The sequence below is a fragment of the Stegodyphus dumicola genome, chromosome 3 (assembly GCF_044657685.1).
Source record: "Stegodyphus dumicola isolate Sdum_Otavi_A_Nest chromosome 3, ASM4465768v1".
NCBI lineage: Eukaryota > Metazoa > Arthropoda > Arachnida > Araneae > Eresidae > Stegodyphus > Stegodyphus dumicola.
The window spans coordinates 169,428,447-169,455,584 of NC_140770.1; the positions used below are offsets into that span (position 1 = coordinate 169,428,447).

General features: G+C 30.6%; 2 protein-coding genes and 1 long non-coding RNA gene across 6 annotated transcripts in view; 1 reads left to right on the forward strand and 2 right to left on the reverse strand.

Moving 5' to 3' along the window:
- The window catches only part of LOC118194573 (guanine nucleotide exchange factor DBS-like), a 381,336-nt gene extending 378,434 nt beyond the window's left edge, over positions 1-2,902 (forward strand). For all 4 annotated transcript variants that reach the window (XM_085813601.1, XM_085813600.1, XM_085813602.1 and 1 more), the window contains one exon: positions 1,642-2,902. In XM_085813601.1, coding sequence (XP_085669727.1) covers positions 1,642-1,733 — 92 coding nt within the window. In that variant the 3' untranslated portion in view covers positions 1,734-2,902. The remainder of the gene's footprint in view (positions 1-1,641) is intronic.
- On the reverse strand, positions 2,103-13,862 carry LOC146998194 (uncharacterized). The gene is made up of 3 exons (XR_015040362.1): positions 11,490-13,862; positions 4,754-4,875; positions 2,103-3,623 (listed from the first exon to the last, which is right to left on the reverse strand). It is a non-coding gene; the product is annotated as an uncharacterized LOC146998194 (long non-coding RNA).
- A 1,773-nt stretch (positions 13,863-15,635) lies between these two features.
- Positions 15,636-27,138, reverse strand: part of LOC118194572 (uncharacterized) — a 61,652-nt gene continuing 50,149 nt past the window's right edge. The window contains exon 3 of the mRNA XM_085813604.1: positions 15,636-17,010. Coding sequence (XP_085669730.1) covers positions 15,730-17,010 — 1,281 coding nt within the window. The 3' untranslated portion in view covers positions 15,636-15,729. The remainder of the gene's footprint in view (positions 17,011-27,138) is intronic.

A 27,138-nucleotide genomic window follows, 5' to 3' on the forward strand; every position in this document is an offset into this window, starting at 1 on the left:
TTAGCTTTACGGATAATTTTTGAAGATCATATTAAAATGTAATTAAGTAACCGCTGTACTTAGCTATAAAAATTCTTTTTTTTTCCCTTTTGAAATTTAATTCATATTCCCTAATGAGAAATTTCAGCACTTTTTCAATTTGGCCAATGTACACCAAACAGCACAATACATATCAAACAATGCTAAATTAACACAATAATTAATAGCACATATGAGATCTTTTAGAATCGAAAAATGAATTTTACTGATAGGTGAAAAAAATGACTTAAATATTGAACTTAGAGAGTAGTCAAGAAATTTTGTAATTGATAGTTTAAATAATTTTTGGGTATGTGTCAGTTAAACAACACTGTCGGCTTAGTAACCTGTTAACTAAATGTGTTGACAGTTAAGTGTCCTTGTTGACTAAATGACCTGTCGGTTAAGTGTCCTGTCAGCTAAGTGTCAGGGACTCCATTACATTAGGCAATAGGTTTTTCAAATTCAGTTCTTAATTCAGATTTTTCTACATATTAATTTGTCTGTCTGACCCAAATCTTTTTTTTTTTTTTTTCCCTGAAAATATAATATTGCTCTCATATGATAAAATCTTATTCACAATAAGTTTTGTGCATGGCAGGCAATTTTTTGTTGTTGTTGTTGTTTTCATTCTTGCTGTTAACCCAGTGTGTCCTTAAGTAACTTTCTACCAAGCTTCATGGTTAATTTTTAATAAAACTTTTCATCTAAATCTGTTAAAAGTTTTGCAATAGCAATTTTTGATGCTGTTTGATTTTTCGTAACAAATTGTTTGTTTCCTTGGTATTAGCTTGCAATGTGTGTATTTTCAATAGTTCTATGTGATTTACATCCTTTTATAACATCAAAGATAGTTGAATGGATCAACGATGTTTTGGATACTTTGAATACTTTTACTATTTTTAAAAAGATGAATTATTAAATTTCTAACCAATTTTTTTTTATTAATTTGCAGTATCATTCAGTTTTCACTTCATATGCAGAACTATTAATATGTTTTATTATACAGATAAAAGTTTCCAAATGCAGATGATAAGTCTTCTGATCCTATTAAAACAAAAAATTATCACAAGAAACATCATCTGGGAAAACATTTCAGCAGAAAATTTGAAGTGTCCGAATTATTGTTACACTTGATACATTTTTTTTATTACAACGAATATTTTGATATTTGGTTTTTACAACAAGCAAGCCTAAAAATAGTGAAGTAATAAATTTAAGAAAAAATTGAAGTTTATATTTCAGTATTTAATACAAGATCTGTGCAGATAAATTTCGAATTTATTCTGAATGGCACTTAAATTTATTCTTTATTTAACTGCATTATTGACAAAGGGCATATATATCTTCTTGTGTGAACACTGATTAAAAATCAATTTGTTTCTTGTCATAACTAATAAAGGCCATCCATTTATTATTTTATATTTTTCCCCAAGAAATGATCATATGAGGACTTTTCAAAACATTTAGAACATTTTTAAATTTTGCTAAATATAACTTATGTAATTTTATTTCCTTATCTTCATTTTAGCAGCTAATTTTTCGTTTCATTCATTCCACTCTTTTAATTGGAATTCTTTTTTTTTTTTTTTTTTTTTTTTTTTTTTTTTTTGTATTTTTCAGATTCGGGCAGTGGGAGTCTTCAACGTGCAGCTAGCAAATCTAGTGTAGCTAGTAACATGAGTAGTACAAGCCAGGAAACTGCTAATTTATGATAAAGTAGCATTTTTCTTACAGATAATGCAATTGCAAGCTTCTACTTAATGTAACATGAAAGCACCTGCATTTTTTGCCACATGAATGAAATTTTACAATTGCATCAAATCATTAATATGATTTATATCTTTATACGTGAAAAGTATTTTGTGCTTGTTATAAACAAAACAGAAAAGTTCTTACCTAAAATCTCATCTACAGACTTTTTATAGCTTGTTTATTCATTGTACAAAAGCAATCATCAACCTAGTCACTAGCTCTCACAAACAAATGTTTGCACTTATTGTAGCACTTAAAAGACAACATTTTCTCTCCAGATTGGCTTTTTTTTTTTTTTTTTTTTTTTTTTTTTTTTTTTTTTTTTTGGCGGCACTTTTTCCTTTTTATTTCTTTAATTAATTTTACACTTTTTTCTTAAAGCATTTTAAAAAAAAAAACTTAATTTTATAATGCAGCAATATTAAATTTAAAAGATTTCAGTGAAATGAGTTTCTTAAAATAGATTTGACAGCATACAGTAAAGCAAAATATAAGTAGTAATTAAATCAGGCCCTTTGTGCTGCAATACTCAAATAGCAAATACTGATAGAAAATTGTAAATATATACATATATACTAATTGATAGTCATTGTATAGTAAAACATTTGAAGAATTCATCATTGGAATAAATTACTGTATGCCTTTGGCATTGTAATCTAATATAAAAAGTTTTTATTTTGTTGCTTATTTGTTTGAAAATTTAAACCTTGTATATTTGATGTAATAAATCAAAATGTTTTTGTAAATATTGTATACAGTGTTTTGTAAGGCAGTGCTGATAGTTATTTATTTTGCATAATTAATTAGATTAAGGAAGGTGGGAATCCTGAAAAATTTTTTTATGTTTCTCTGGAGCAAAGTTTTTATGTCATTTTTCATCTTGGGTAATGCTGTGTATGAATAGGAAACCTTTTTTATTTCAAATTTGGCAAATAAATACTTAAAATACTTTTTTCCATTATATTCTTACATTTTGTTTTCAAAATCTCTCTATAAGAAATGCAAGTAGTGTATAAAATTTGATGTTTTTCTTTAAATTGTGTCTGACTAAAGTTGTACATTTTATTAAATTATTTATGTACCAAAATTATTTGTACATGTTTATAGTAATAAATATTGTTTTATTTCACATATGTAACTAAATAATAATTATTTTTAAAGAACTAAATATGGTGTTTGTATATGTGATTATGGCAAAGCCTCGAGGGCTATCTGCGTAAGGGGAAAGGTGCCTTCGTGGAGGACTTTCTAAGGGAAACTGGCTCTTATACAGGTTACACATGTAGAAAACCATGAAAACTCCCATAGGATTCACGGGATTCAAACCTCGGATTGAACTACCACAGTGTTCAGCAACTTTACCGCTCAGCCACTGGTGGGTCAAAAGATTTATATGTCTTTACATATTTTATTATTTGCATAAATCAGTTTTTTTTAAAGAAACATGCCAATATAAAATTTTTAAATTAGGCAAGAATACAATATTTGAATTTATGTGCAAAATTTACATATAGGTATAAAACTTCGAATAAATTTCATCACATTGGTACACACTTTCTCCTTTCTTATTTTCTGTAACATATTCTGCATTTCCATTTTCATCATCTGCTATTAACAAATGTTCAATGACTTCAGATATTTTCATTAGGATTTAAAAGTGTTGCTCATTAGCTTTAACATCATTAACTCAAATATTTTACATCTGATATTGGGATCAGATGGCAGTATCAAATATCAAATTATTATGGCAGTATCAAATTGTAAGGATTTCTGCACATGGTAGAATACTGTGAATTAGTGCATCAAACTAAGTTCAGTTACTGCAGCCACTAAGTCACTGCAGTGATTGGCTAAAAGAGAAAAGCAGAAGATAAGATGAATGGTATGAAAAAACACTTCTAACCAATGCTTACCCCTTATTTAGGAAGGATAGGAAGACTCAAACTAAAAACATATTCAATTAAAAGGGTGGTCTAATTTTGGGATAAAGGATAGGTAACCACTTACATGACTAGTGGATATGAATCAATATTTTCTGTCCTTTCATTTTCATGCTATGTTGCTCTACATAATTCTTACAAATTAATTTTCTATTTTTGCATTTTTTTCAATATGTTTTCCACAAGTTTTGATTAGACATACATTTTCCTTATAACTTTCGGCGATTACTTTCACATGAATTCTCCACTTTAGCATTTTTCAGTTTGACCTAAACAATAAGCCTCAATGTTGCCTTGTCCATATGTTATCTTACTAGATCTAAACTGATGACCTAAAATCCAAAATATAAGTCTGGACTCTGCCTTTGTGTCGTATATACTGTTAACATAAACAAAAAAGTGTGTGTCTTTGAGATAAGTACAAATGGTGTTTCTGGGAAACCCAGAAAGATAAATTAACCTGAGATGATCAAAAGTGTTAAGGCATCTAGGAATATTGTTCCACTTGCAAGTTTGTTTTGCAAGTTGTGAAAGATTATCTCGATTACCGAGGACAGTTGATGAACTGTTAAATGCTTTCTTAAGAAGCCAAAATGTTCAGCTTTTCAGCAAATAAGAAGCAGCCCATGAATAGCAGTGATCAAGTTAATTGTTCCTTGTGAGATAAGATCACTGGAGATTCTCCCGTCCTTAACATTAGATAATGAACTGAGTAAAAGAGAAAATTCCTTAATTTCAGCATACTGTTAATTATCTTCTCAAGTCAAAATATCATGAATAGAACTTAATTTTCTATCATTTTTTTACATTATAAACTCCAGAATTCTTGATATGCACAAGGTCCAGGATTACTATATTTTAGGAATGAGAATCCAGAACCACAAGAAAAAGGAGATTGAGGCCTCTCAGAATCTCAAATAAAATAACAAAAAGTTTTAATGTACGTAGGTAAGTTGAAAAATAAGTTTCCCCTGTCGACTGTGGTCAGAGTGGTGTATGAAAGTCAAAAAATAGAATGAGACATTAAAGATATGACATACCTTTATTTTTCCACATAGGTACCAAGTACATTGAGACATTTGTCATATTGCTTGATAAGCTTCAAAAAGCCCTCCAGGAAAAAATCAGGGCTTTGCATATGGAAGAAGGTTTTTCTTTGAAGCTGAAATTTTAAACATTTGGCTAAGTATTGGATTTAAAAAGCTACGAATTAAGCAGACAATTTTTAATCTTACATTATTAAGTCAGAAACCATTTTATTGCACAATAATGCAGCTTCCCACAGGTCAATAACCACTTCGCACAGCCACTCTGTCCTGAAAATAAATATGTGCATTTAGTCATCCTGTATGTTACGTTCTACAGATTTGTCTCCTTGCGATTATTTTCCCTTCCCAAGTACTAAAAGTGTTCTTCAAGTAAACTTTCTTTTTTTTTTTATCCAGAGATGGAAAATATAAAAGAATACAACATTCTTCTCTTAACAGCCAAGCCAAAACATATATCTAAAAGCCTTCTCTCTAATTACTTGTTGTATTAAAAGACAGAAAGTGCATCAAAGTAAACTCTGTCATTATTTTTATTTTTTAATACACTCTGATTACTTAATTGGCATAATGTGAATATGCACTTCAACCTAAATTTCTGTTCATCGAAATATATGACAGAATAGTTGCTGGAACTAGAAATTTAGAAGTAGGGAAAGTAGACATCAAAACATCCTACTCAAAACTGATACTGATTTAACGTTGAATTTTCAATATTTTGTTTTTTGAGAGTTGTTTTCCTTCAATTTTGCCTTATTGAAACTTGACTACATTTGGACTGATTCTTTGCTTTATTCCATAAAAGGAAAAATCTTATGCACTATATACCTATACAGTCAAAAGTCGTTAATCCGGACTCGTCGGGACTTTGGCGATTCTGGATTATAGATCATCAGTTTAAATCTCGTAAGATGGCATGCAGAAATTCTAAAATTAAAAATATGAAACCGTAATTTATGAAATAAAGAACAATTATGATCTAAAGGGTATCAAAATTTACAAAAAAAAGCTTAATATTTATTTGTTTACTTTATTAAACATTTCTTTCAATGTAAGTTGTTTAAGTTGCTTCATTTTATGTGATAATACTTTCTCTTTAATTCTATAAACAGACATAATTTCTTGTTCAGTTACAAAGTTCCGCTGTTCGAGTCCCGTAATTGCTGTGCCGAGAATACCGACTAACTTGTCAATCGAAATATTTTCGTTTTCACTAACCTCTCTGTCACCTTCTTCATGTCTTTATCCATTTTTTGCAGCAATTCCACTTTTTGTTTGATGGTCATCGAAACATACTTTCGTTTTGTAGATCCTTTGGGAGCTCCAGCATCGGAAATTCTATTTGACATAATCGAAAGTTCAAGTTTACTTTTATAAAATTGCTCTTACTGTCTGCAAAAAAATAATAAGCCGGATCCAATTCAAAGATTAAGGAACAATGCAATCATCAACATTAACAGAAATAGATAATTAGATCATTTTAGCTTATACCGTCCGTTATACATAAATTGCACATGCGGAAATGTATTCTGCGCTTGCGCACACGCATATGCGCAGTTGTAAAGGTCTTACGCACACACGTAAACGCCTATGCGCATGTGTCAACGCGGCGCATGCGCAAAAAGTTTTTAGCTTTGAGGTCTGGATTATGGGTGTCCAAATTAACGACTTTTGACTGTATATCACAGCATGTACTTTCAAACTAAGTATTTACCAATGTAAACTAAGTTTAAGTATTTGACCGTTTTGATAAAAAGAAAATCGTATCTCATCGTCTATGTTTTTCGTTTATATTTATAAGCAAAAAATAACGTTTCAAATACTTAGGTTTTCCTCATATTATTAGATGATTTTAAAAAAAAATATGCTCTTTAATATGTCATTTATTGATCTGAAAATTGTCAAAATTATATGATTTGCACCCAATATTAATATTGGATGACTAAGTGGGGCATAAACACTGGAGATGCTTTATTTCCCTATTGTTTAACTCAACTATTTGCCTTCCAGTTTATTTTAAGCTTAACTAGATTGAATGCCAGTTCGCATTAGCATCACTGCAATGAGTCGGTTGTTTATTAGGCTGGCATAATTTTTCCACAATTTAACTGTGGCATAACCTTCACAGGTAGTTTTGACGAAAACAATCACCACATGGACGAACTTATTTTAAAACTTGATGGAACTCATCCTCTGAACATTTAAAGGAAGATGGGAAGTTATGGGAATATTTCTGAAATTTTGAGAACCCAGCACTAAAGCTAAGGAGAAAAATATAGGAAATTTTTATTGATCTAATTATTCGTCTCTCGATTCTCTGATGGTAGGAAAAGAAAAAGCTCATTTCTTGATATAATAATCACATTAATAACGTACCTACCAGTTGTGTTAACTCCAACTGTCATCACTACCCTACTCACTCTGCTCTCTGATTGTCCAGTGTCTGTGGTTTAAGAGCACAGTCTGTGTCCATGACCAATTCCTCAAAGAAAGAAATTAAGGGATCTGGCTGAATATTCTACAGCACTTCCTCATCATCTTATTCATCTCTGACGGAATATATGATCAAGGATATCCCTCACATTGATATGAAAGTCGGGTGGCAGCCCATACTATTGAAAGTAGTACCAAGGTTGGCACTAGGTATTTTTTACCACCCGCTAAAAGCTCTGCAGGTACTAAATTCTAAAAATGTTGCTACCTGGTGCAGCTACACTGGCTCTGGCACCACTCTGGAAAACACCCATTTTCATTGTCAAAAATGTTCAGCAGATTTGGTGAGTATACAAAATGTGTTCCAGGTATTCAGAAAGCATTTCAGTTATAATTGTCGTAAATAAATAGAACAATTTATCAAACTTGCAAAAAGAAACGATTACTGGCTTTCAGACCAAGGATGGCAGCATTTCATAAACTGCACAGTTTGCAGACTGCTGTGATGAAAGGGCACTATGAATGGCAAAGTGGTACTATACAAAACAGCGGTGTAGAAACTGCAGAACAACATGAGCCAGAGACAAAATAAGGGACTGTTAGCTGTAGTAGTGCATTTGGACTGATCAACTTGCTACACTAGAACAACTTAACTGTGTAACGTAACAGGAAGCTATCACAATTTTATTCAAAGTGATAGCTCAGCAAAAGAAGCTGCACAGCAGATGGATACTGATAACGTATAAGCTAAAAACCGTTTGTTGGTAGAAAAGTCTGGAATTCGCATGATGGACCTCCACTGATTGGCAAACGGTTACCTTCTCCAATGAACTACATTTTTTGCTTGGCAGATGGTTCGTTTTGGTTATGGCAAACCATGTGAGAGCTATCTGCCTAATGGGAGGTATGCCTTCATGAAGGACATTTTAAGGGAAAATGGTTCTTATCCACATAACACAAAGAAAAATATACCCATTCACTTGGAGCCAAACTACCAGTGTTCAGCAATTTTACATGAGCCGCAGATGGAAATTGGCATGTAAGACGAGAAACATCGAAAAACATACATCCCTTAAAACATTTATAAATAAATACAAGCTGGCAGGCTTTCTTAGCATTCTCTGGGACCAGTCATCATCCTCAATGATAAAAGGAATTACATTAAGTATGCATCAACCTTTCCAGATCATGTACACCAGATATGTTGAACTGACAGCCCTCCATTCATCCTGTTGTTAGGTAACATTTTATATACAGTCAAAAGTTGTTAATCCGGACTCGTCGGGACTTCGGCGATTCCGGATTATCGATTTTTCCGGATTATAGATCATCAGTTTAAATCTCGTAAGATGGCATGCAGAAATTCTAAAATTAAAAATATGAAACCGTAATTTATGAAATAAAGAACAATTATGATCTAAAGGGTATCAAAATTTACAAAAAAAAAAAAAAAAGCTTAATATTTATTTGTTTACTTTATTAAACATTTCTTTCAATGTAAGTTGTTTCGTTTTATGTAATAATACTTTCTCTTTAATTCTAAAAACAGACATAATTTCTTGTTCAGTTACAAAGTTCTGCTGTTCAAGTCCCGTAATTGCTGTGCCGAGAATACCGACTAACTTGTCAATCGAAATATTTTCATTTTCGCTAACCTCTCTGTCACCTTCTTCATGTCTTTATCCAATTTTTGCAGCAATTCCACTTTTTGTTTGATGGACATCGAAACATACTTTCGTTTTGTAGATCCTTTGGGAGCTCTAGCATCGGAAATTCTATTTGACATAATCGAAAGTTCAAGTTTACTTTTATAAAATTGCTCTTACAGTCTGCAAAATATAATACCTCGAATCCAATTCGAAGATTAAGGAACAACGCAATGATCAACATTAACTGAAATGGATAATTAGATAATTTTAGCTTATACCGTCCGTTATACATAAAACGTGCACGCGAAAACGTATTCTGCGCTTGCGAACACGTATATGCGCAGTCGTAAAGGTCTTACGCGCACGCGTAAACGCCTATGCGCATGTGTCGATGCGCGCATGCGCAGAAAGTCTTTAGCTTTTAGGTCCAAATTAACAACTTTTGACTGTATTTACTTACGTTTATCCAGCTTTGGATAGATTATTAAACTTAAAGAACTGTTTCTATTATTTCTGGGCTAAGGACAATGATGATTCTAAAATTTCCAATCCAGTAGTCCAATTGCATATGCACAGAACAAAATGTCAGAATTCGAGGTAGGGCTTAAAATTAGTAAAATCTACTTTCTACAAGGGATTTTGATAAACAATACATTTTTTGGGGAGGTTAGGAGCTTAAAAATTACATTGAAGGCAATTTCACTCATACATATATATATACCATTTTTGTTTACATAAACATTCTGATGTATTTTTACAAGAGTTCTGTATTTCTTCAAAATATTTCACTTATTGATACCTTTTTCTCTTCAGTGTGTTTTCTCTTTGTACTAGCACCATTCTCTTCATACGTATAATTAAAAATATTATAATTTTGTACTCTACAAATATTGTTTAAGTTATGGGTATGTTTTTATAGTTACGTATGTATAATTAACCCATATCTAACTTAAAACAACAATGTAAACAAAAACTCAAAAAGACATGAGCTATAATCTGTGCAAACCTTAGTCCCAAAGTGTGTGTATTATTGAAATTTTATCGTATTAATTACTGTAATACACTGGATTAAGAAAATTCTGAATTAGTTTCTTCTTCCAGTACTTATCATGCTGATCATTTCAACTAAATTTATAATGTCATACTTGCAATGGCAGGTATGGACATCTTTGATGTAGAGTTGGGTGATCCACTCTAGAACTGATTCAAATAACCAGTTCATTTTACTGAACAAATAAGCAATTGATTCTAGAAAACAGAGTTGTAGCTCTTTTACAAGCTTTTATTGGAAGCATGCCAGGAATAGGGAGATGTTATTCATTCATGAACTGAATCACTTTTTTGAGCACGTAAATGCCTAATTTGGGAAAAAGAACAAAGCTCTTGTCGAAAGTGTGCCAGGAAATTTCAATTCCCATTTTAGGGAAGAAAAGAATGTTTATTCTCCTATGTTAAAAATGACTTTGTTTTATAATTTTCTAACTTTTTGAAAAATTTTTTATTCTAGAAATTTTATTGTTAAGTTTTATGTAGAAAGGAGGATTTAGGGAATCTCAAAATTATAAGTGAAATATCAGTTCTGGGATTAGCATCTGAAAGATTTGATTCTTCCAGTCCCAACCCCCTTTACGTGTTCGATTCCTTTTCCTGTAACCGTTCCCGATCCCACTGCTTTTCATTCCATCCTCTCTAACCACTCGATTCACTCCTAATTCTTGCTGCTTTTTATCAAGATTATTGTTAGTGAGCAGAGTCATAAAACAGAACTGATTCAGCTCAGGAAGCAAACAGTTCTGATCCAATCCTATAGTTTTGTTCAGGAAAAGGTTGTCACAAATATGCCAACCAAACTGGTTTAATTTTCTTCAAGCGGAAATAGCTTAAATGCAGATAATTAAGGTAAACAATGCATATTTCTTATTTTGCTTTGTCTTTTAGGAAGTAAACAACACTGATCCTTCTGCATTTAAATGAAATAATTGTGACTGTTCTGCATTTAGTAAGAAAATGAAAATATTAACACTGGAATGTAAATTCAGCATTATTTCTGATTTTGATGGCAGAATGAAAATTTGTAAATTAACAAAGAAATATCAGGCACCAGAATTTACACAAGAACAATCCAGAAAGACAAATAATTCTTGCGTATGTGAAAAATGCCCCTTTCTGAACACAGCCATAATTTGTAAAGAAGGTGGAGGAGTGGTCAAAGATGAAAGTAATCAATCTTGTAGCTAGTAATGGATGGTCCGTCGGATTTGAAAACTCACTGTAACTGCCACAGCATCAAAAAGAGCAAGCAAGCACAGATTAAAAAAGTTACATTTTCTTTTCTTGAGACAGTAGAGGTTAGAGTAGCCAAACTATACTTAATGTGAACAAGACTGGCCAGTTCTGGAAAACAATGCCTGAAAGAACTATTATTACACACAGAGAAAAACCTTACAGAACTTTATGGCTTCCAAGTCTTTTAATTTATCACTCTAACAATACAACAATTTTAAAAAATAAGCTGACCTCCCAGTGATTTGAAAATAAAATTCTAAAGCCTGGATGACAGTTTCTTTTTCTGAGGATTAGAAAATTGGTTTGGTCATCACTTTACACAAAGTTAAATATTATATTCAGTCTACATCAATTGCACTTACTTCTTGTCAATAATGCACTGTCTCCTTCCTGCCACTTTAATTTGTTTTGACTGCTGTACAAATTTTTGTTTCCTTTTCTGCATGCAAACCCAACCAGCTTGCTTCAACAGATGGACCTAAAAGTCATAAAAAAATTCAGCTTTGATCCATAAGACAATTGTTTTGCACATCTGAATAACTTTAGAAATCAAACTAATCAGCTGTCTGTTAAGAGATTTCTGGACAGAATACAGCGTTTTAGGTGAATGGAAAATCTTGGAATGAAATCAGGGTTGTGGAGTTGATAGAGAAAATGACCGACTCCGACACCTGGAATTTTAAAGACTCCGACTTCCTCACATATATATAAGTAAACATATACACATGGGTTACAGCCTCTTTTTTTTTTTTTTTTTTTTTAATGTAAAAGAAGTAATAGATGCTACAGAAAAAAAATTGATGCATAGCAAATTTTTTATATTAATTAGCATTCATTATGAAATAGAAAAACTGGCATTAGTTATTTCTAAGAAACAGTATAGCTTCAGCAAGATCTTCTTTGTTAGAGGATGATAGATCCGATTTGATAAACTTCAGAACTGAGAAGAGTCTTTCCACACTGACTTGAGTAGGAAGAAGAGCTATTACTGTTTAGTGCTCCTTCCTTTAACTTTTCAGGATAGATTTTTAAGAGTTCTAAAAGAGGTGTCTTGCAAGCGCAATCATATTTCTCTATTTCCTCAAAGACTGTGTAGAAATCTTGTTTGTATTGTTTCATTTTTATATCTAAAGGCTCTCGGTTCTTTATTTTCATTCGCTTTGCCTTAGCCTTTTCAATATTATCCAAAAATATTTCTCAAAATCTAATTCATCGCTGGAAGAGGATGATAGAGACTCAAATGCAATGTCTGCAGTTTGACTGTCCTAATTCTCTTAATTGTTCTGAGAATAATTTCATTCTTAATGAAAGTTCATAGATGGCTTTCTTTGCCTTTTTAATTTGTTCGTCATCCAAGAAAATTCAGTGTTTCAGATCTACATATATTAAACACAGCAAGATCTCATTGTCCAGCAAACTAGTTTCTACTTTCTTCACTGAAGAAATGATTCCTTCTGGAATAAACCCTCCATTTCAGAAAGAACAAACATCCCATTCTTGCCTCCTGTCAATTCTTTAGATTGCAGCTTTTTTGTGGCTATATACGGTATAGAAAGAAGAGTTTCCAATTCTACAAGATCACTCAACAATCTTTCTGTTAGTGAAATATTAGGGTTATCCACATCTCCTAAAAAGTTCTTAATTCTAGAAACCTTTTTATCATCAAATATGTACTTCCTTATCGCATTGTTTGATCAATAATAATTGCTCCTTTTCCTGCTCGTTTCCTAAGAATACCTAAATTTACCAGTGAAATTTGTAACAAAATGAATCAGTTTAATCATTAATGGAAAATATCACATCCATCCTCTTCCTTATATTTATTTATTAATTTGTCAATAAAATAGAAAATAACTATTTATTAATGTAATAGTCCATAAATAAAAATAATAACTCAGCTTATCATTAATTTTTTTTCATTTCATTTTAATTTCATTTCAAATTCAAACTATCCAACAAAAACTCACAAATCTGAGTCGACCTGTTTTTAGCGACTCCAGCTCCGACCCCTTTTACCCCAAAATCTGCCCGACTCCGACTCCACAGACCTGAATGAAATTTCAAAAAAATTTCTACTGGTATCTGGAAGGATCTCTGTCTATTCTTTTTCAAAACTGAAACGAAAACATCATCACAAACTGATCAAATCACTGACGTTATAGAAGAATTTGTTAATCTTGCTGGTAATCAGAATTGATGAGTTATGATGTCAGCAAGCTGATGGATAGAGCAGGGAAACATCAGACCTGGATCTACCAGAAAAGCATATGACAGTGCGAGGTTGACAAAGAAATCTGAGCTCAACTGAAAAGGGCTTACAAAGCTGAGAGAATGTAGATTCTAATGAGGAACACATTCTAGCTACAAGGCAAATAATAACAAAATTATTAACTCTTGGTATTTACCATCATTAAAGAAACTTTTTGTAAATATGTCCCATTTGATCATGTCGGGGAATTTCGTTTATCTGCTCAAAAACTAATAATTTATTTCCAAGTATTATATGTTTTTCACAAGTTTAAAAAATTCGTTCAAATATATGAAGTGGATGAAGCACGTTTATTAATAATTATTACAAATGTTATGGAACAAGGTCAATTCCCCTAAATAAATTAAACTTCTCATAAAAAAAAAGGCTCACCAATAATTAACCCTGTTTGTTTTCTTGCAATTTAATATTCCTGCATATTTGTATACGTTTTTGTACTTTTTGATGATTTAAATTGCAATTTTAAACTTCTTATAAGTCTATTACAGGTTTTTAAATCTTTTTTATCAACTTTAGATTTAAATAGATTCAATTCACAATAATTTTTACTTTTCATTTCCTTGGAGATAATTATAAATAAAAAATTATTCATTGAATTTAAATACTCACACATATGTGTGTATGTATTTAAATTCAATGAATAATTTTTACAGAATTCAATATGATATTTGAATTTACTCTCGATATATATATATATATATATATATACAGTCAAAAGTCGTTAATTCAGACACCCACAATCTGGAATGATGTATAATCCGGACCTCAAAGCTACAAACATTCTGCGCATGCGCTTTACGGCTGCGCATATGCGTGTGTGCATAATAAGTTTACGCATGCGCGTTTAATGTATAACGGACGGTATAAGCTAAAATTATCTATTTCAGTTAATGTTGCAGATTGCGTTGTTCCTTAATCTTCGAATTGGATGCGGCTTATTATTTTTTGCAGACTGTTAGAGCAATTTTATAAAAGTAAGCTTGAACTTTCAATTATGTCATAGAATTTCCGATGCTGGAGCTCCCAAAGGATCTACAAAGTGAAAGTATGTTTCGATGTCCATCAAACAAAAAGTGGAATTGTTGCAAAAAATGGATAAAGGCATGAAGAAAGTGACAGAGAGGTTAGTGAAAACGAAAAAATTTCTATTAACAAGTTAGTCGGTATTCTCGGCACAGCAATTACAGGACTTGAACAGCGGAACTTTGTTACTGAACAAGAAATTATGTCTGTTTATATAGAATTAAAGAGAAAGTATTATCACATAAAACTAAGCAACTTAAACAACTTACATTGAAAGAAATGTTTAATAAAGTAAACAAATAAATATTAAGCTTTTTTTTTTTAATTTTGATACTCTTTAGATCATAATTGTTCTTTATTTCATAAATTACGGTTTCATATTTTTAATTTTATAATTTCTGTATGCCATCTTACCAGATTTAAACTGATGATCTATAATCCGGAATTACCGAAGTCCCAACGAGTCCGGATTAACGACTTTTGACTGTATATATCGAGAGAGAGACTGAAATAACTAAATTAAAGAACAAATTAAGTTCAAAACCAATACCCAAATCATACACTATAAGCTGCATTAATTAGGTAGCAATATTTATTAAATTCAGAACATAATCCAAGTAAATTCAAACATCATATTCAATTCTGAAATAATAAAATGGCATAAAAATGTTTGAAATGGACAAAATAACTAGAAAATGAGAGCTGTTCCAAAATTCCCAAACCAACCCAGTGCAAAATTGTTGCTGACTCCAGAATTCAATACGATATTTGAATTTACTTGGATCATGTTTGAATTTAATAAACACGTGCAATGTTAGACCCCAGTTTAAATGCTTTTCATTAGTTCAGCTATCCCATAACTTCAAGGATTATGATACATACTTTTTTCTTCTCTCTCTCTCTCTCTCTCTCTTTTTTTAATAAGGCATGGTTTTAAAATTTACTTTATCACATGAAATTTTTATTCCAGCATGAAAAATATTTTATATTTACAGGATCTCTTATCCACAAGTAATATAGATATTCCAAACTTTTTTTAATTAAAATTCACAGTTTTATTTTCAGAATATATATATCATTCAGCATATGGTGCTAGAAAATGTGTAAATGATGTTTCATTTTATCGTATGTAAGAAAAAAAAATAAAATAAAAGTGAAACAAATATTTAAGTATTAACATGTAAGAAAATGTTTTTGAAAATTGATATACACAAAATATTTTTATAGAGCAAAATAAAACTTTAATTTTGGATTTACAGTAACATGAAAAGCAAAAATCAAATATTAAAAGGGAATGAATTTCAATATTATTATTCAGAGAGTTCATACGAATCATCATAAAATTCACCATAGGAATCATCAGTATCATAACCATCATAAGCATCATAATCATCAATAAAATCATCATAATCACTGTAAAGACTGAAGTCACTGATTTCATCATCATTCCAAATAATTTCAGGCATGTTTTTTGTAGAAGATGCAGCCTGAGTTAGCATATCAATATCTTCTATGTGTATATCTTTACAAAACTCTACATTTAATCTCTTAAGAGATGTGCATGATATAATAATCAGCACTAAGAAATTAACATCAACTTCTGAAAAACTGAAATTTAAACATTTTAGTGTATTCTGCTCACAGTACTTCAAAAGCGTGTTGTTTAGTTGAAGATCAGTTAATTCGCTATGTAATATAGACAAATTTTCTATATTTGGACTAGTTTTCAGTATCAAACTCAGAGCTTCTGCAGCTAATGAAATGGGTAAGTTTTCAGTGTCAATACTAAATTCTCTTAAAAGCCTCAAGGTTGGAATGCTGGCATTTTTTGTACAGTGGAAGTCAACATTTTTCAGACGCAATTTTTCTAATCTTTGGCAGTTCTGAATCAAAGCTGAAGTGGAAAGTGAAAAACCTTCAATGCTCAATGCACTCAAATTGGCCCCTTTTAATTTCAAAAATTCATCCAGATTTAATGGGCTCTGTGTATTAAAATTAGCCAATGTCAAATCTTCTAGTTTAGAAAATTTAGAACACAAATCAATATGTTCTTGCATATCTACTGGGCAGGACAATTTTTTTACATTTGGACAAAGAACAGTACAGATAGTCAGAACCTCCACTAGATCAGTTGAATAATCACTTCCAAAATAAAGCTCAGTTAAAGAATACTTTTTAATTGTATGTAACTTATCTTCAATGAGGTCCATTTTGTGCAAGGAATATAAGACTCTTGTTAGATGACAGTGAATAAAGATTTCAAGGGATGACATATTTTTAAGAATGAATGCAATGGTTTCATTACTAATATCTGCACAGTCTAAACGTAATATACGAAGCGAACGAATGCCCAAAGATTCAAATCCATCACCACAAAGACTTTTGACTGCTTCATCACTGATATAAATAGCATCTCGAAGATCCAATTCTTTAAGATTTGGGCAACTTTTGGAAATAAGTTTCACAGTTTCATCATCACATTCATGTGGAATACATAAATATTCAACATTTTGTAGCAATGCAATAATTTCTTTCATTTTTTCAGGATATTGACGAAATATTTCATTTTCAAAAATTACCTTCACAAGACTCTAAAAAGAAATAAAAAAAAAAATTAGAAACATTCATAAACAATTATTATTTATCAGCTTCTATTCATAATAAGCTGAACAGTTATCAACAAAAATTAGTAAATATTATATATACCTTTACTGTAAAGAGGGAGTTAATTTTATGATTTATATTTAAGATCATTTAAATGCAAATACATGTATGATCATAAAATTTAATGAGCACAGTGAAACTTGCCGAACGCAAGGGTTATGTCATTAATACATTGCCCATACAAAAAAAAGAAAAAAGAAAAGGGAAAAAAAAAAAACCCTCATTTTGCAAAATTAACTTCTGTGGAAAAAGTGTATTTGGTAAAATTCAGATTAAGAAAGTATGTATAATTTAAACAAACTTAAATATTACTATAATTGAAAGGGGGAAAATGGAACTAATGTTACCTGAAAGGATTTTTATTACTGCTTAGCATAATACAATTAATTTTTGAAAAAGCTGATGATTTTTGTTTGAAATACTGAATCGTGCAATTTTTTAAAACGTCCATGGTAAGGAGAGCTGAATTTTTCAGTGTTTCCCCCCCACCGACTTTAATTAACAAATATCTATTAATTATTAATAGAAATATTTCATTATTTCTGCTTACTTTTGTGGCCATTTTGATAACATTTTGTTGAATTAACCATTTTCACCCAGGCCAAATTTCTTCAAACTCCTAAAGCAACACGCCATCTTGAACCATTTTAGCATATTTCGGAACATTGACCCCCCTTGCACTGAGTCAGGTTTTTGCCAACGGTCAGTCACTTTTCATTGGCTCTTTCCTAATGACGTTTTTTCCCCGTTTTACATCATCCTGCGCCTTGTTGGTTAGCAGTATGCTTGCTTGGGGCTGAAACCCCCTTTTCGAGTTTGATATTACAATGATGAAGATAGCGTCTCTCCAGGTCTGGTTTTAAACAATTTTTTTCCCCCTTGTAAAAAATTTTTGGTCTGGGCAAAACCCTTGCTGCAATTCCTACGTTATACTAATATTAAAATTTTAAATTTAATTTTTGGTACTTTTACAAAGTATTAACTCTTTAAGCTAGTAAGTGCTTCCATAAAATTTGTATATTTTGACTAATAGCAAATTGCTATTTATTTTATTTTGTACATCGGCAATACCATTCAATTATCTGGAGTTAGCTTGATTTGAAATTCATTAAAAAATAATTTTTCCTGATGAGCCATAATGAGATTCGAATTAGGCTAATCTGGAATTTACTGCTTATTAGTTTTTTATATTTTTGCTCAAATAATTTGTTAGTACTTTTACTAATCTTTTAAATATACCTTAATTAGATTAGCATAATGCTTACTATTAGTATTGATTTTTACTTGTAAATATTCAAATGTTGTATTTTTTTCTCTTGTAACACATTTCATTGCAACTTATTTTGCTTATGTTCATGTTTTCACAGAACCACAGTATTTCAGCTGCTTTTTAGTGCACGAACTAGGATTTTCTATTAACCTTTTTCTAAATTTTGCAGCACAATGCACAAAGTTTTTGACCATATAGGTCTTATATCGTTTGTTCTTTTTACTTTACTGTATTTCTTTTATAGTTTATTATAAAAGAAATACAGTAAATTATAATAAAATTATTTATTATAATTTACTGTATTTCTTACTGTATTATTGTATTTCTTATTCGCAAAAAAAAAAGTATTAGAATATTTTTACTTCCTTGTAAAAAGTGAAAAGGATGTATTATAATTGCGAAAAGTTTCAGGCAGCATATTTCAACGAAAATATCCATTTTGACCCCTATCGAATGCAATTTAACGATGTTTTTGCATGATATCTGTACGTAAGAACAGAATAAAAGACTCTTTTCCTTCAAAAAAAATATAAAACTGCTTTAACATGAATTCTGAAGAGAAATTTTCGTGGCGTCTGTACGAACGTATGTACGTATCTCGCATAACTCAAAAACGAGTAGCCTCAGAACGTTGAAATTTTGTCTATAGGACTGCTATAACATGCAGATGTGCACCTCATATTTTGGTTGCAATCGGCCGCACTAAACGTATATACATATATTTATAAATTGAAAAAGAACATGTAAAGCTAACAAGTAATTAGACGTAAGACCTATTTGGTCTTAAAAATTTTTTGCGCATAATGCTGCAAAAAGATATGAAATAATAGTAGTAGATAGAAACATTGCAGTGATTTTGCTAAAAAGTTACCAGGAGCTGTAGCTCCACGAAATATTTTAACGCTGTATTACAAAAATAAACTACGAAGAAATTTGTCTGGAAAACTGGAAAAAAACTGTAAACACACGAAAAAACAGCCAAAATTAATGCTGGAAGACATGCTAATGCACGAAAAAATTAATCTGACCGTTGTGATATGTGAAAAGTTAACTCACATGAAAAATAGATTGACGGAAAAAAAAATATAAGAAAAGTAAATACATATAAAAAATACAGATTGAAAAAATGCCAATACATAAAAAGTAAAAATTAATATGAAAACATAAATTGCAATAAAACAAAATACAATAATTACATAGCAGTAAAATGGTAAACTAACCCACTCGTACTCTCAATTGGCTTTTCACGGGGAAAAAACTGATTGTCAAACTAGGTTAAATACCATTACGTGTTTCGCCAAAACAGACCATTGAAGCTCTTGTTTAATGCGAAAAATTTTTTTAAAAGAACATTAGTATTCCCGAATATATCTTTTTTGGAATAAATCCTTTTTTGGAGCTTCACTGCTCTGTTCCTTTTTCCCGACGCATCCGCTGAAACACACATTAGGGTGTTAAAAGCAATTGCAAATCCGAGCAATGTACAATTATAATCAAAATCAAAATAAAATAAAATAAATAGCGGTCTGCTATTAGTCAAAAAATTACAACAACGTACGGGCTGGTCCTTTAAACCTTAAAGAAAATAGAACTTTTATAAAAAGAATGGTGCTGTAATCAAATAAAAAAGCAATTAAATTATGCAAGAAAACAAACGTCGCACGGTCTTATTAGGACCAAAAAAAACTATGACAAAAGAAACAAAAAAACTGACCTGAGAGGTGCCGTCCTTTGCATCCGAAAAATTTTTTGGAAAAGGGCGCAAAACCCTTCCGTGCCCAACCAACCTTCCTTCTTGTTGAGTGACGTAGTTGGGCGAAGCAATAAAAACTGCATAGGCCAATGGGCTGAGATTGTAGTTTGGTGGAAATTCTTGTCCCCCCTTTTTTTATAGAGGGAGTGACCGACGAGAAAAGACACGGAAAGATCTCAAAATGGTGTCAGTCAAGTTGTTAGAAGACTGCTAAAAATAAGTGAAAATGGCTAATTCAGCTAAAATTACTTATTTTTGGTCACAAAAGAAAGAGTAAATTGGAAAAAAGTCATTTGTTAATAAAAGTCGTCATTCTTCAAGCTACTATGAAAAATGAAAAGGCTCGATTTGTTAATAAAAGTAGAGTTTGGCCTTCTAAGTAATTTAAAACTATTAAATAATAGTATTAAAGTATAGTGCCAAAATCTTTGGAGGAAAGAAAATGTATGTAGGAGAAATCTGCACATTTATACAATTTTTACATTAGATAATCTGAATCAGCCATTCATTTTATACCTTAAAATGGGCTTTAAGTATAAAATTTCATTATCCAACACAAATTATCTAAAAATTGGCAAGGCTAATGCCAGCTTTTTTCAAGGTATTTTTATTTATTTTATGAGGAATTTGGTTATTTTTCAAAATTTTGACGAAGTAAAGTATTTCTTCTTGTAAGTGTTCTTGTAGTACAGTAAGACCCTGCTTAACGCTGTTTCGGTTTAGCGCTCTTTTATTTCAACCCGGGGATTCTCCGAAATTGTGCGCAGCACTAGGTTTCCAAACAACATATCCGAAACAGTGTAGTTGTGTTTCTTGCTTTGTGGACGCATTTTTATCATTTGAAACATTTGTTGACATTATTGTAAGTTTAAATTTGTATAATACTATAACGATTAATACAGTGACAAATATTATGATTTTTAGTTTTTATCATGGGTGATAATAAAAAACAAGAAAAGAAAGCAACCAGAAAAGCATTTCACTGGAAACTCAAAAGCAAGTGATTAGAAGATTAGATTCTGGTGAACGTCAATCTCAAATTAGTGCTGCAATGATTTTGGCAACTTCAACAATAAGGACAATTCTTAAGAATAAAGAAAAAATACTGTCATCGGCAACTGCAACTACGTCAAGCTCTGCAACTAGAATTACCCGTTCTAGAAATAACATTATAGAGGAAATGGGAAAACGACTGTCTATATGGATTGACGATGAAATTGAACGCAATATGCCATTAAGCCAATCTATCATAATGCCTTCTTGACAAAAAGGCAGAAAATTTTAAACCCAGAATAGACTGAATGATCTGACTGAGAATTTTATTTGTTTTTAAAAGTATATGCGTTTATATTGTTTTTATTTTTGTAAGAAATAAATGTTTGATTTTATTTTTATTAAAAAAAAACATTATTAAATTTAATGCCTAACCATTTTTTATCCGTCTTCCCCTAACCCCATTATTTACATGTTAAGATAGCCTCGCTTAGTGCTGTTTCGCATTACGCTCTACTTCGATGGAACGTATCCCCCGCGTTAAGCGGGGTCTTACTGTATTACATATTCTTTTCATTCTAAGTAGCTGTGAAAAAATTGTGTTAATGATGATTCTTTTTGGAAATATTAGAAATTGTTGATAATTCTACAAATATTGCACGCAGGTCAACTAAAGGCTTAAAAAACTTAACCAGAAGATAAGAACAACATAATTCAAGAACAGCATAATTCAATCATTTTTAAAAGCAAAATATGCCCAATTTAGCAACATATAATAAAAAAACTGAGCTTACACAGCCGAGTAACAGAAAGGGTATATGTGTGTATATAAATATACATACTTATTTGTTTTTGGTATGGCTGTTTGCAACCAAAAAGGGAGGTGCACAACTACATCCTATAGCTGCCCTATACACAAAATTTCAAAGTTCTGAGGCTACTCGTTTTTGAGTTATGCGAGTTATTTGAGTTTGCGAGTTTTTTTAGTTTGATTTATACGCACGTACGTACAGAGGCCACGAAAAATATCTCTTCTCAATATACTTTAAATCAATTTTATAATTTTTTGGAAAGAGTCCATACATACAGATGACCTGCAAAAACATCATTAAATTGCATTAAATATTCATTTTGACCTTTTATTTAATGGTTAAAATGAATTATGAAATGAATGAATGAATTATGAAAATGAATTTTCTTCTATAGAGGTCAAAATGAATATTTTAGTTCAAATGTGGTACCTGGAATTTTTTGTGATCACAATACTTTCTTTACTTCGTACAAGGAAGTAAAAAAATGAGACAGTTCTATATCTCCCGTTTTACTGGGCCAATTAGGACATATATTAGATTTATATACAGCATTGTTCTCATATAGATATTTTGACACAAAAATCGTATTTTTTATGAAATGACAGGCCAATTTTTTTCCATATTTTGATTCTATGACTCAAATTATGAAACTTATGGAGAAATTTAAAAATTTATCTTTGTGTATTTTTCATGATTTTCCCAATGAATAATTAATTCACTTAAAGCCTTTCTTAATTTATTGCAACCTATTTTTCTTTGTACACGAGCGGAAAAATGGTCATCGTTCTTACTTCCAAATAATTTTAACAAAGTCTATAAATCACATTTGGAATTATTATCACTTATAACAAATATGCCAAATTTCAAAACACACTAATATGTAAATTCACAGATATCTTAGGAAATTTTGAATAAAAAAACTGTAATTTTTTGCAGGTATGATTAGAAATACATCTATTTTAAGATAATAGTAAAAATTTGATAGTTTATAATTAAAAAATATTTTGAAAAATTTATTTTTCGAAACATTTATAAAAAATATTTAAAAATACAAAATATAAAAATAAATCATAAAAAAATCTGCGAAAATTATATTTGGATTAAGCTTAAATTTTGAACTTTGGAAGAAAGAATCAAGTAAGTTTAATTAAAAAAAAAAAAAAGAGAGAGAGAGAGAGAGATTCATAAATATATACCAAATTATATTAATTTTAAGCAGATAAAATTTTGAGAGCTAATTTGTTAAAAACTACTCGTGCGATCTTTACAAAACTTAGCAGTTTGGCATAATTTAAGTCATAGAATCGAAATATGGAAAAATATTGGCATGTTATTTTAGAAAAAGTTATATTTTGTGTCAAAATACCTATATTAGAACAAAGCTATATATAAATCTAATACATATCGTAAGTCGCACTTCCGAGATATGAAAAATGCAAGTTGAATTTCGTCAATCGGCCCAGTAGAATGGGAGATATAGAGACTTTCCTCATCATGTTTCCTTTTCATTTTAGAATTTTAGGATTTAATTAAAGATTTCTGCTATTCTAAAAAAACTAATGCATTTAGAATGTATAGAAAAAACTGCTAATTTTATTTTTTAGTAATATGAACATTCAGAAGAAATATGAAATATATATGGTATGGTAAGGGCCAGTTACAGAGCTGGTGTGGCAGAATTTTTAGAATTTAGTGACACACTGAGCAACAAAATCTAGAAACAACAAAACTCTTAGAATTTACAGCAGACACCGGAAACAGCATTTAGAAGGGCACTATGCAGTAGAATTTAAAATCCACAGCGATAGCAACAGATGGGAAATGCCTACTGACAACCCTGTGTGTGATGCATTAACACATTAAGATGAATCTTTTAAATTGTCAGAGTCCAATTTCTTTATTAATAGAAAAATTCCTTTCTGTAATACCTGTCTATGTGATAAGATTATATGCATTTTTTATATTTTCCAGCTTGTGAAAAGTAGAGAAAACAGTCTAGTGATAAGTAGAGAAAATAAAGGGAAAATAAACAAACATGTTAAGAAAATTATTCCAATATCAGAAGTAAAACATTCAAATATTATATTTTCATAGTTTCAGAGTTCTCCAAAAAGTAAAAAATTCATCACAAATTCTCTGTAAAATACATCCATTGTGTGTTAGTATCATGGAAATATTTTTCGTCATATTTCCTGGAATCTGCTAGAATCATGAACCTATAAATCTTGACTTAAATCCTTCTAAAATTTCCAAGCTGCAATGTCTAAAATGCTAAAGAAACATTATCCCTACCAATTCTGTAACAGCATAAAGCCAGAAATATTTTGAAAAAAAAAAAATCAGAGGGAAAAAGTATCAAATTAATTTTCTAGAGAAATATGCATATTCTGAGAATTCGGAATATTCAGTGACAATTACATGGAAAAAAACTCTTACCATGAAAAAAATTAAAAAGACATTTTAAATTAATTGCAGAGCTATTTTGCTTTTGCTAAGAACTGTTTCGTAAATTGTGCCTTTATAGCGTTATACCTTGTTTATTGTTCAGATTCAAAATATTGTATAATAAGTGGCCAGAATGGAACTTTATGACACCAAAAATTAAAAATACTTTATTTTAATATAAGTTTAATGTATTACCATTATTTTAATGTGGTTTATCAATGTTACAATGATTTAGAAAAATCATCGAAAAATTCCCAGATATCAGAATTAAAAATTTTCTATAGAAACTGATCTTAAAATCGCTAAAATTTTGATACGTCGCCAAATGTAGAACCATTTTATAAAAGAATTCACATCCCCAAAAGCGAAAAGTTGTTTAACAGCTCTTCATAATCAAAAATGAAATAATTTCGAAATGCTTATGTTTCACTTCTTTCACTATGAAATTACAGTATTCTACCATTTATATTAGAAATAGGAACAAATAATCCATGAACCCATTCAAAAGATAACAATATTTGTCAGCAAATTGCCAAGAATATTCCTCCAAAATGCTAATTCACACTCAAAATGACAGTCATAAAAACAGACAAATTTCAGTTGATTAAAATTAAGGACCTTCTGCAGATTTTGGCTGAAATTAAGGACTTTTAAGGACCAAATATCAATTCCAAAAAAAATCTAGGACTTTTAAGGACTCTTAAGTACCATACAAACCCTGTGGCTACCAGATAGTTTTATTCTTCATTCAACATTCTAAAACAAAATCTTAATTGGATAAGGTTAGTTGAACAATTAAAACCAAATATACACGGTACCTTCTAAATAATGGTAAAAAATAAACTGAGATGCCATGGATCAAAATATAGGGATTTTAAAAAATGTTATATAAGTTTCAGATATACACCCATGGAGCAACTACCTAAAAAGTTGTCTTATTTAAAATTTTAAAGTTAATAGCAATATAGACAGTAAAAAGTTGTACTGAAATCAGTTTAATAGTTTCCCAGAAAATTGTAATTAAATATAAATCCATAAAAAGCCAATTCTGAAAAAAAAAGTCCTTAACTGAACTTAGAATATCAAATGAGAAGGTACAACAAACAATACTAATTTGACTCTAAAAAGCAATTTTCACATCCACTGTGCTGTAAATGTTAGAAAAATTGCAACACTACCAAATCCAAATGGACTGAATGGACGTTACTGCATAAATAAAGCACTGTTTTAAATCTGACGCTCTTTTATTAGATGGCATAAAATGCTTGTTAATTTTTGTCAGTGGCAGGTACACATTTCTCACATTGTGCCACACAGTCGCATACAAATACCCCCTACCCAGAACTTAGAAGCTTGTCTATTCTTCAGGGGTGTTTGTGGGACCCAAAAAAATCCCCTGAAACTTTTACGGACTTACTACCGACATTTTGGAGTTTCGAGAAGGGGGGGAGAGAAATGAAAAATTATAATTATGAAGTATTGAATGACCTAATTATAAAAGTTCAATGAATTACTTTTTTTGCAAAATTAATAACCATAAATTTTCAAACATATAAACTATTACATTTTATGTAAATATTTTAAATTACCTGAATTAATTTTTTAAAAAAAATATCTAATTTCTGCTGCTTTTTTTTATTTTCTGATGTTTGTGGGCTTGTCTTTCTTTTGTGGTGAACTTCATAATTGCAGGAAGCTTGACTTTTATTTTCCTCATTTACAGTTGAAGAAATTTCCTCGAGAACTGCACATGCAGAGGTAGAAGCAGTTTGCTTTTCTGTTAATGTAGAAGGTTTTTCAGAGACTTTTATAGGTGACTCATCTGAAATACATGTTTTTAAGTCCTCTTGATATGTTTTCCAACTTCTGTTCATATTCAGTAAGAGATCTTTGTGAATTGGATCAGTCATTGGATTTTTTTAGCCATATTTTTCACATGAGGTTTCTTTAGAAGCCATTAAATCATATTTAATAGTCTGCACTGCATCTAGGGAATCAATCTTAAGAGAGGTTCTACAGTCAGTGACAAGTGTATCCATTAAGTTGAATGCACTTTCCACTAATGGGCCATGGAAGCAGCTAAGGCAGGTTTTGACCAATTTAGCCAATGTAGGAATCTTATAATCATTTGTGAAATCATCTTTTAAATTAAAAACTTTAGACCAATATTTATCAATTGTACACTTGACTTGATTTTCACTTTCATCAGATGTGTAGAGCATTTCTTTGGTGATATCAATATCACTCTGGTATGACCTTATTTCAGCTTCTACTTTTGACTTTTCATTATCACTAAAAATATGGGACATAAAAGATGATAATTTTTCAAAAACTAATATTGTACTGGTTTTACCTCTTAGCTCTGGATCTAATGCTGTAAAACTAATTAGATATGAATTTTTAAGGTGCAATTTCTGTTTCATATGCTGTGCTGTATTAGTATAAGCTTTCATCAGAGAAATTTGGAATTCTTTTGCTATTGGATGATTTTTTGATAATTTCTTCAGGAGAGTGGAAGCTTCTGCACCAGTAAATATTACTTTGCTAGGTAGATGGAATTCTGGATTTGTGACATCAACCTTTAATAAATCATTATAAGATGTGCACTCCATATTTTCTGGCTTCATAAAAAAAGAGAAAAATTTTGCCATCAATTTATAAATACTGGAATGTATTAAATGAAGCATTGGTTTTTTTGTTTCAAATAATTTAATATATGTGTTGAACTCTGGTAATACTGCTGAATATAATGCCATATGCAATAAAGTTTTGTTTTGCATAA